This window comes from Odocoileus virginianus, chromosome 25 (assembly GCF_023699985.2).
Source record: "Odocoileus virginianus isolate 20LAN1187 ecotype Illinois chromosome 25, Ovbor_1.2, whole genome shotgun sequence".
Classification (NCBI taxonomy): domain Eukaryota; kingdom Metazoa; phylum Chordata; class Mammalia; order Artiodactyla; family Cervidae; genus Odocoileus; species Odocoileus virginianus.
This window is the reverse complement of record NC_069698.1, coordinates 14,062,906-14,074,536: the sequence shown is the minus strand read 5'-3', so window position 1 is coordinate 14,074,536 and position 11,631 is coordinate 14,062,906. Positions and strand designations below refer to the sequence as shown.

The window sequence follows — 11,631 nt, the reverse complement described above, 5'->3', positions numbered from 1 at the left end:
GAAACACGCTGTTCACCACTGAAACTGGAATACAGTTGTCTAAATTTCTGAGTTTCTGAATCAAGAACAGTTTTTCCATTGTGACTTTTAAGGTTATTCATCAACTATAGCTGTTAGAGGCCGTATAAGGAAAGACACGATTGTCATTGCTTGTTATTAAATGTTTTCTACGCCTCCCATCATTTGGATCAATCAATCTACTTGAGAGTATTTTATTTTTCTCTGGAGCTAATATTGATATATTAAAAAAATTCTATGTAGTATTTTCTATAAAGCTGTTCCTAAAAGCTATCTTTATGATAAGAATTTTTGCCTATGAGTGGGGAGTATTTTAATTGATATTGGTTCTTATCCAGCATAATTCCTAAATAAGATTCTGTTTACCTCTTATAAAGGTGTCAATGGTACATAAAGGCCAAAATGAAGTCAGAAGAGAAGAGAAGAAAGGACTTACAGAATGGACATTGTAAGTAGTTCAGTGACTTTCTTCCTTGGTTTTCAAGAGTTCATTTTAAACATGTATCCATGACTTGAGAAAGACAAAGAAGTTCAGTTCCAACCGTTCAGCATTGAGACTTTTCATCTGGTTTCTAGGTTTTCTAGTGAAAATTGCACCTGCTTCTTCTTATATGATATTACTTTTTTCCTAATTCTGCTTGCTGGGAAACACAACTGAATATGCTAAAAATATGAGATGACTGATTATATCTAGTTATTTACCACTCACAATGGCTCCAAAACATTAGTTGGTTTTATTTAGTGGATCATTAGCTGTAGAAATAGTAAGGGATTCTTGTTGTTTCTTGTAGGCACTGTCATTTAACATACAACAAATCAATTTAAAATTCATTAACACTAGAAAATCAGCTCTTTAACTCTTAGAATATGTATGAAATCCTTGAGCTGACAACAAGGTTATATTCATTTGAAGGATCTCTTCTGAAGTAAGCTATAATTACCACTATAGTTGGTTTGATAATTGCCACCCCCCCACCCCCCCTCCCACCAACACCCACCTCCACCTCCAAATTGCAAACTACTTTGTCAAGGCAGTTTCTCGGTCGTGAGACCCTGAATTAACAAGAAAGGGATGTTCTGTAATTAATCATAGCATAGAGATAACATGTGAAGCAAATTGTTTAACTATTTAAACTCATCTTCTATTTCAAATTGAGCTAAAGTAATAAGGGACTTTTCAACCCATATTACCCTTCAGAGAATGGAAAGGATTTAAGTGAGAAAATTATAAACTAGAGGGTTGCTTTAGGGCTCTTTCTAAGATTCACTTGGCTTCTCTGAGCAGGGTCTGAGGACCAGCTGCCATTAAAGTTTTCACCCTTACCCACCTATGTTCAGACTCAGAAGGTCCAGAGTAGGGCTAAGAGATAAGCATTTTTAGCAGACTCTCTTATGTGGTTTTTTCACACAAAGAGTTTTAGGCTCACTACCCTGGCAGGGAAGGGAGAACTGAGAAAGCTGATACCAGTCATGGGATGAGCCGAAAATAATGTAGACAGATGCAGAAACCTGGATCGAAGCACTTGATCCAGTGACTTAAACTGAGTAACCTCAGGGTTCACTGCAGGACATTTACTACTGAACTGCAGAAGAAAAAGTTGCTTCTGAGCATTTGTTTTTACCTATTTTCCAACTAGCAGCTTAGGATAAACTGAACCAGATGGTCCCAGCAAGAAGCAATGAAAATAACCTGAGGAAGCCAAGAAGATAGAAGAAAGATAACAAATATGTGTTTAAGAATACACAAATACGTAGTAACAAGATATTCAAAATTGAAACTAGGTTTGGGTTTTTTGCTATACTCCATATATTGTGTATACAAGAAAAAATAAGTGATACTCTCCAATCAGTTTATTCTGTTGATGTGTATATCACTTTAAGTTATTAAACAGTTGAATTGTTAAAACTATACATAAGTTAATAAATGGCAGGTGTTATCTGTGCATAAAGTAATGTTATCAACATGACCATGTAGATCTAATCATCTAGTAGTAGCCACTGGATTTGATTTAGAGTACTCAGTCAGAAATCACAACTAAGTTACAAAATATTGTTGAGTATGAACTAGAAGTACACATTATTTGTTCTCATTTTCTCCAATCTAAAGTCAAATTTTGAGAAGTCAAGAAAAGCATAGCATTTCAGAATCAGTCAAGTCTATCTAGAAATATGCTTTACTGATACGATTTGGGGAAGTGCTGATCTCATTGGTGCCTATCTAGTACTAGAAGACAGTAGGCAAAAAATAATGAAAGAACAGGCATGGAAAAACTCATGGAGCAAATTACTGCTAATGAGCTTTTCATCACCTTCCCTAAACTCATTTTATCACCTTTTGTTTGCTTTTGAGTTTTTCTTGCAAGAACATGTTTCTAAGACCTGGACAATGCTTAACTCAGAGTGTTGTATGACTTTCAAAATCTAAGAAGCAAAAAAAAAAGACGAGTATAATTAATATGCAATAAATATAGCACTGATCCTTTAACCCCTGCTAATCTATATTAAGTAAAGTTTGGCTGTGTGATCATTGCCTATAAAACCATAGCTAAGGAAATGTGTAAAGATGTACTCTAAGAAATGACCTCCTGGCCTCTGGGAACTGTTTAAAGTGGAAAGCAGAAACTAGTGAGCAAAGCAGAGAAATATCTAATGGAGTATGTGACTTCACATAGAAGTTGCAAATTAATATGCACCCAGACATCCAAGTTTTCCAGTCACCCCTATCAATCTTCCTAACTGCCCATGGGCTGTGAGTACCCTCACCCCCACCATAGAAAGAAGAGTATCTATACAGTCAGTGACTGGATTTGGGCCTTTGATGCTTATCCCTTCCTCCAAGATGGACAGTGGATCATTTCCAGGAAAATGTGCCAATTGGCCATAGAAGCAACTACCAGATCATAGGAAAGATCTATGATCCATAGTGTAGTGGTCCTCCCTGCTGCTGTGCCATGGAGTCTGTGCTTTATTGCCTAAGAGTTTCTGAAAGGGGAGAGCCCACTAGAATAGGACATGAATTCAGGAAAACCTAGTGCCTTAGAGTAAAAAAGTCCAGGAGGAAATCATAGTTCAGTTCAGATGCTCAGTCGTGCCTGACTCTTTGCAACCCCATGGACTGCAGCATGCCAGACTTCCCTGTCCATCTACAGCTCCCGGAACTTACTCAAGCTTATGTCCATCAGTCGGTGATGCCATCCAACCATCTCATCCTCTGTTGTCCCCTTCTCCTCCCACCTTCAATCTTTCCCAGCATCAGGGTCTTTTATAGTGAGTCAGTCCTTCACATAAGATGACCAAAGTATTGGAGCTTCAGCTTCAGCATCAGTCCTTCCAGGAATATTCAGGGCTGATTTTTTTAGCATGGACTGGTTTGATCCCCTTGCAGTCCAAGGGACTCTCAAGAGTCTTCTCCAACACCACAGTTCCTTAGGAGGGATTCAAAGGGGCATGTTTCTTTGGGGAGAAGGTTCATGCTTTGTTTCTCCCATGTCTCAAGATACATTAAAAGTAAAACATATGGGTGCTAGCGGCTGAGTGCAGCACTTTCACAGCATCATCTTTTAGGATACGAAATAGCTCAACTGGAATTCCATCACCTCCACTAGCTTTGTTCCTAGTGGTGCTTCCTAAGGCCCTCTTGACTTCACATTCCATGTCTGGCTCTATGTGAGTGATCACACCATTGATTATCTGGGTCATGAAGATCTTTTTTGTCCAGTTCTTTTGTGTATTCTTGTCACCCTTCTTAATATCTTCTGCTTCTGTTAAGTCCATACCATTTCTGTCCTTTATTGAGCCCATCTTTGCATGAAGTATTCCCTTGGTATCTCTAATTTTCTTGCAGAGATCTCTAGTCTTTCCCATTCTATTGTTTTCCTCTATTTCTTTGCACTGATCGCTGAGGAAGGCTTTCTTATCTCTCCTTGCTATTCTTTGAAACTCTGCATTCAAATGGGTATGTCTTCCCTTTTCTCCTTTGCTTTTGGCTTCTCTTCTTTTCACAGCTATTTGTAGGCCTCCTCAGACAGCCATTTCTTTTTTTTTTTTTTTTTTTTTTTTTTTTTGCATTTCTTTTTGTGGGGATGGTCTTGCTCCCTATCTCCTGTACGATGTCCCGAACCTCCGTCCATAGTTCATCAAGCACTCTGTCGATCAGATCCAGTCCCTTAAATCTATTTATCACTTCCACTGTATGTGCTTGTAAAGGTCAGTTTTCATTCCAATCCCAAAGAAAAGCAATGCCAAAAATGCTCAAACTACCGCACAATTGCAGTCATCTCACACGCTATTAAAGTAATGCTCAAAATTCTCCAAGCCAGGCTCAGCAACACGTGAACCATGAACTTCCAGTGTTCAAGCTGGTTTTAGAAAACGCAGAGGAACCAGAAATCAAATTGCCGACAACCTCCGGATCATCAAAAAAGCAAGAGAATCCCAGAAAAACATATATTTTTGCTTTATTGACTATGCCAAAACCTTTGACTGTGTTCATTACAACAAACTGTGGAAAATTCTGAAAGAGATGGGAATACCAGACCACCTGACCTGCCTCTGGAGAAATCTGTATAAGGTCAGGAAGCAACAGTTAGAACTGGACATGGAACAACAGACTGGTTCCAAATAGGAAAAGGAGTATATCAAGGCTGTATATTGTCACCCTGCTTATTTAACTTATATGAAGAGTACATCATGAGAAATGCTGGGCTGGATGAAGCACAAGCTGGAATCAAGATTGCTGGGAGAAATATCAATAACCTCAGGTATACAGATGACACCACCCTTATGGCAGAAAGTGAAGAAGAGCTAAAGAGCCTCTTGATGAAAGTGAAAGGAGAGAGTGAAAAAGTTGGCTTAAAGTTCAACATTCAGAAAACTAAGATCATGACATCTGGTCCCATCACCTCATGGCAAATAGATGGGGAAACAGTGGAAACAGTGGCTGACTTTTTTTTTTTTTTGGAGCTCCAAAATCACTGCAGATGGTGATTGCAGCCGTGAAATTAAAAGACGCTTACTCCTTGGAAGGAAAGTTATGACCAACCTAGACAGCATATTAAAAAGCAGAGACATTACTTTGCCAACAAAGGTCCATCTAGTCAAAACTGTAGTTTTTCCTGTAGTCATGTATGGATGTGAGAGTTGGACTATAAAGAAAGCTGAGAGCTGAAAAATTGATGCTTTTGAACTGTGGTGTTGGAGAAGACTCTTGAGAGTCCCTTGGACTGCAAGGAGATCCAACCAGTCCACCCTAAAGGAGATCAGTCCTGGGTGTTCATTGGAAGGACTGATGCTGAAGCTGAAACTCCAATACTTTGGTCACTAGATGCAAAGAGCTGACTCATTTGAAAAACCCTGATACTGGGAAAGATTGAAGGTGGGAGGAGAAGGGGATGACAGAGGATGAGATGGTTGGATGGCATCACCAACTCAATGGACATGAGTTTGGGTAAACTCCGGGAGTTGATGATGGAAGGGAGGCCTGGCATGCTGCAGTCCATGGGGTCGTGAAGAGTCGGACATGACTGAGCAACTGAAGTGAACTGAGTGGCTAAGTGAGCGGATCAAACTTTTTACAGAAATATAATAAAAATGTGTCTTATGCAATTTGTCAGCTCACTCTCTGAAACCACCAGGTCATTTTATATCAACAGTTATACAAATAAAATTTTGTTTCCAAGTAGCTAATGGGGTGGTATGGAGGGGTAGAAAATTATAAAAGATAATAATTATAAAAGATAATTGAGTTTAAGTTAATAATAATGCCTAATGACTCGATTGAAAAATGGGCAGAGGAGCTGAATATACACTTTTATAAAGAAGGCATACAGATGAGTATTTGACACATGGAGAGATGTTCAACATCACTAATCATAAGGAAATAAAAATCAAACCCACAATGAGATATCACCTCATACATGTCAGAATGTTTATTATCAAAAAGACAACAAGGAATAGCTTTGGGAAAGGATATAGAGAAGAGGAAACTCTCATGTATGATGGGCAGCAGGGTAAACTGGTGCTGACCCTATGGAAAACAGTATGGAGGTGCCTCAAAAAATTAAAAATAGAAATATCATACAATCCAACAGTTCCAATTCTGGATATTTTTCTGAAGAATACAAAAACACTAAATTGAAAAATGTGTGCACTCTTGGGCTCAAAACAGTATTGTTTACAATAACTATCATTTGGAAGCAGCCTAAGTGTCATCCTTATTCATCCATCCATAGGTGAGTGAATAAGGAAGATGTGATATATATGTATAATGTAATACTACTTGGCTATAAAGAAGAATAAAATCTTGCCTCTTGTGACAACATGAATGGATGTAGAACATATTATATGAAGTAAAATAGGGCAGACAGAAAGACCATATGATTTCATTTATATGTGAAATCTAAAAAACAAAACAAATGGACTGGCATAAGAAAACAGAAACAAGCTCATAAATACAGAAAACAAACGGGTGATTGCCAGAGAAGAGGAGAATGAGGGGATGAGTGAAATAAGTGAGGGAGATTAAGAGATACAAACTTCCTTATTAAATAAATCACGGGTACGTCATATACAGTACAGGAAAAGTAGTCCATGCAATTTTAATAGCTTTGTATGGTGGCAGATGGTAATTCGACTTATTGTTGTGATCATTTTATAATGTATAAAAATATTGTACCACTATATTGTACACCTGAAACTAACATAATATTGTGAGTCATTTATACTTCAGTTTAAAAATAAGAACTATTTAATATGTCACTCCTCATTTTAACTATTCACAGGATGTGTGATTTGCTAGAACACTCTTAAACTAATTCAACCTTTTATTCTGTTGCAGTACGCTTTCCAGGAATTAAAACTTATATAGATCCAGATACATATGAAGACCCATCCCTAGCAATCCATGAATTTGCAAAGGAGATTGATCCGTCAAGAATACGCATTGAGAGAGTCATTGGGGCAGGTAACTTTCAAGTCTATATTTTTGAAATTACGATTCCTTGATGGTTTTGTAACTGGTTTATCAACATAATATTTTAAATCTTAGCAGTTTTAGTCAGTGAAAAAAAATTTAATGCAAAGTAAAGTTATCTTGTATATATGATGTCACTGTTTTAAAAAGTACTGCAAGTTCCCAAATTCAGTTTCCAAACAATGAGAAAATTCACGAACATTGTTAACATCCTGTAGTCATCATTTCAGTATCGAGATAAATTGCAATGAAACTAGAGTGATTCAGGAATTTATTTTGTAAATGCCACTTCAGGAGTTTTTTCATAGGTTACTGTACTTACTCCCCAGCATCTACAGACATATACTATAATTAGTATTCACAGTGATGACCTTGAGGTTCTGCAAGTGTTCTGAGACTCACTGAGTATAAAGTTTGGTTCAATATAGTTGTATATCCCTTTAATGCAAACTAATGATTGTCCCTATGTAGAATATTCAAGTGCTCAGAACACTATATTATTCAGTTATTCTAGATAAATACAAATTCACTATGAATCAGCCCCCAAGAATTTCTTCTGTACGTTTAGCATAGAGGCCAAGTCAATATAACAAAGAGACCTCAGAATGAAAATGTGTTCCTCTCTCAAGTCCTTGTCCAAGGGACAAGATGAGTAGCCCGTGCTGTCAGGGAAGCTGACATTCAGGAGGTCTTGAAAGGACCAGGGTTCCTCCTACTTTTTGCTCTGCCTCCCCCCTCCCCCCCAGCATGTTCTCCTCCTCTCAATGGTAAAGGCTCATCACCAGCACAGCTCCCTTCTGGTCTCTGAGAAGGAAAAGGAAGGGGTTTAGGCTCTTTGGCTTTGCCTTTAGGAAAATTAGCTTTGTCTTTAAGGTAATAACCTGGAAATAGCAAACAGGAATCAATAGTCCAAATGCAATCATGTGGATACACCTAAAAGCAAGAGAGTTTGGAAATATAATCTCTGACTGGGCAGCCGTGCATGCAGCTAAAAGGGGGAGCGGAATGTGCTGCTAAATAGAGAAGAAAGACTGGATCCTGAAGGAGGATGTCAGTCTCCTCTAGGTGCTACGTATCTGTGCAACCCTTTAGAGAGAGCAGAGCATCCCATCCAGCTGGCTATTGTGTCTTTGCAAAGAGCAAAAGGCTTTCTTTATTTCAAAACTCTTCTTCACCAGATGGACTGGCTACATAATTCGCAGGGACCAGTGCAAACAACAAATGTAGTTATTGATGTTCAGTTCCTCAGCTGTGACTGCAGCCCTCCAGGCTTCCCTGCCCTAACAAATGTAGAGTTTTTTGTTAGAAAGACTGTTAAGAATTTCAAGACAGTGACAACAGAGCCTTCAGCAAACAGCAGGAGCCTTCTAAACTCAAAGTTCTGTCTGACTACATCCAAGAAGCTGACTGTTACCCAGGTACACACAGAGCTAGGACTGTATTGAGAACTCCAGGAATATTTGAAGAGAGCTCTTTCTTCTGTCATTTCACTCCCATTGCCTCATGGGCCATATCTCCTCCAAGGCCTGTTCTCACTCTGAAAGCTGACACAAGGGTCCTATACACTTAAATCTTGATGCTTTATAGCCACAGAGGCTGTCTTATCAGAAAGATTAAGAACCTGGAATGGAACCAGATTCTCTATTCTCTTCTGCCCAACATAAAGTGTATCAATAGGCATTAAAGGCATAATTGAAAAGAGTGACTGATTATACCCATTTAGTTTGGGAGTTCGTTTCCTTAAGACAGCAGAGAAATAGAAAAAAAGGAGGTTGAGTGATTCCATTAAACCCTGTATTTGGCTTTCTTCCTCTGGCCCCTGAGAAAAAGTCGTAGGACTTTTTATTCGGTATTATTCCATACTCATGTAGAGTCAGGAGAATTATTTCTTATAAGTTTTGTGCATAGATTAAGCACCAATGTCTGAAATCATAATGTTGAGAGACAAGCATCAAGTATCTGAGGTGTAAACTGTCAACTGAAAAAAAAAAATGCACAATTTAGAAACTGTGAATTGAGTTCATTCATTGTCTTATTATGAACTGAAGCCTGGAAGACAGCCTCTCAATAGCTCTGAGAAACTGTTAGGAAAAGGTAAAGGGGGACTTGACAAATGGGGTACCTGCACCCAGGCACACATGTCCTATCTCCCTAGAAGGTAGCTGCCCATCATGAGGCACAATTATCTTAGTTAATAGTTTTAGTGCTTTTCTAAGTTTGGTAAGCTATAAGAATCCAGGTTCATAAAAAATTTCTCCAAAAAATGAACTATCTGAAGTCTTGTTCTGCCAGCTTTCCCAGAGCACAGAGTGCCTCATTCCTGATCTCTACCCTGAAATCCTTTTAGGATGTATTAAAGGTCAGTGGCTGCCGTGGCTTATGACTCAATCCTTGAAGAGCCAGCTGGCTATAGTGCTGGTGACATTCTTTAGTTTGCAAAACAGATACATTCAGTTTTCCTTTATTGTTTGGATTTTAACCAAAATATGATTTTATCCTATAAAAATATGACAGATACTGCCAAAGCAAGCAATAACTATTAAAGAGACTATTTTAATGTCATGATCTCCCTAAGCTGTCTGAACTCTACAAGTCCCAATGGGATTCTTTCCATTTGGCAAAGAAAGAAGTATAGATATATAGAGTTAACATCAGTGTCTCTTATATTTATTCATCTTCAACTATTTCGACTTTCAAACAATATGCTAAGTGATCTTTTACTGTCTATCTTCAGAAGAATCATAAAAATAAAAATGCTGCATGAGAAAAAGCTGTTGTATTATGACTTCCCTCTTTGTGCCCCTGGCCTGTACTAGTCTGCTGTTAGTTAACCTCATTAAGTCACATTGCTAAAACTCTATTTACTTGGGAAAGTCTAATGAATATGTGGGTACTTCCCACAGCAGCGGTATGGAAAAAGCCTGCAATGCAGGAGACCCTGATTCGATTCCTGGGTTAGGAAGATCCGCTGGCGAAGGGATAGGCTTCCCACTCCAGTATTCTTGGGCTTCCCTTGTGGATCAGCTGGTAAAGAATCTGCCTGCAATGTGGGAGACCTGGGTTCGATCCCTGATTTGGGAAGATCCCTTGGAGAAGGGAAAGGCTACCCACTCCAGTATTCTGGCCTGGAGAATTCCATGGACTGTATAGAACATGGGGTTGCAAAGAGTTGGACACAACTGAGTGACTTTCATCATCATCATCAATCTAAGGGATTAATAATTTTCTAACATTCATGACATTGTAAGGGAGGAAAAGTTTTCCTCTATCCTTCGAGGGTCTTTGGCTGGTCTGTTAATTAAATTGGTATAAGATGGGTTAATGGGAGAAAACAAATCTAACTGTGTACTACAAAAACCCCACAGAGAATAATGAGAGGCTCCCCCTGACAGGCAGGCAACTGAAGCTTTCATGCATTTTGAGAGAAGAAGAGGGTGGGATTTGGGGTTTCCCAGGAAGGAAGACTATTCATAGAGGTTAGGAAGAGCAGGCGTTCATAAGCAAACATGTGCCAAGCCTCACAGAGATGATGGGTTACAGAGGAATTTGATCGCTAGGCCCTGCCCCCACCCCGCTGCAAGTTTAGGCAACTAACCCTTAGTCTTTGTAGTTATCTTTGTGTTCGCTCTCTCCTGGACCAGGCCCTCCATCTAAGTGGTCTGAGACAGTTAAGGGAATGGTATAAAAATCTTCTTCAGTCTGTTGGGCCTTGATTATCTTCAGTTCAAAATACTCCATATTGCCAGAGTGGCATTCTGGCATGACTTGCCCTGAGCCTCAGGAATATAATTGCACATCTTGTTACTTGCCCAATGTTTTACTGTAATACTTTCCTCTGGTTGTTTCATATTGTTTGTTCTTTCCCCACCGATTTGTTTCTTCTCAGATTCCATTTCCTCCTCATCTGTGTGCCTTAGGTATCCCTATTCCGCTTGGAAGAGTAAATTAAGTGGCTGAACGGGAAATGTAGACTCTGTAGAGAGGGGAGTGTTGTGGGGAGGATGGGAGAGGTGAGATAGCAGATCTTGGCAATTGTCAGGTGAAAGATATTAATATCAGGTCCCATAAAGCCACTGAGAGTAGCAGTGAGAAGGACACGAGACTCACAGATCATTGCTGAGGAAAAATCTGCATGGCCTGCATGTTTTTTGGCAAAGGAATAGTTAGGAATGCTTTGCCGGTTTCTAGTTGGGAGAAACTATGTACTGTCATTAAAAGCAAAAGTGAAGTTGCTCAGTCCTGTTCTACTCTTCGCGACCCCATGGACTATAGTCTGCTAGGCTCCTCCATCCATGGGATTTCCCAGGCAAGAATACTGGAGTGGATTGCGATTTCCTTCTCCAGCGGATCTTCCTGACCCAGGGATCAAACCCAGGTCTCCCGTATTGAAGGCAGACTTTTTACTGTCTGAACCATCAGGGAAGCGCATGTATAATCATTAAGTATTTTTTAAATGTGTTATTAAAAAGTGAACTCCAAAATAGTCACATTAAAATTTTAAGAAAGAAAAGAGCATGGAAAATAATACCACACCTAACCCATGACATTTCTTAACAAGTCTACTGAAAAATGTTTATTACATGACTAATATCTACTTATAAAAAGGCACTATGCTAATTAGTTTATTCATATTAAGTCACTAT

General features: G+C 39.0%; 1 protein-coding gene across 9 annotated transcripts in view; it reads left to right on the top strand.

The window, feature by feature from the left end:
• Window positions 1–11,631, top strand: part of EPHA6 (EPH receptor A6) — a 938,174-nt gene that overhangs the window by 651,326 nt on the left and 275,217 nt on the right. For all 9 annotated transcript variants that reach the window (XM_070455030.1, XM_070455027.1, XM_070455034.1 and 6 more), the window contains 2 exons: window positions 396–466; window positions 6,854–6,979. In XM_070455030.1, coding sequence (XP_070311131.1) covers window positions 396–466; window positions 6,854–6,979 — 197 coding nt within the window. The remainder of the gene's footprint in view (window positions 1–395; window positions 467–6,853; window positions 6,980–11,631) is intronic.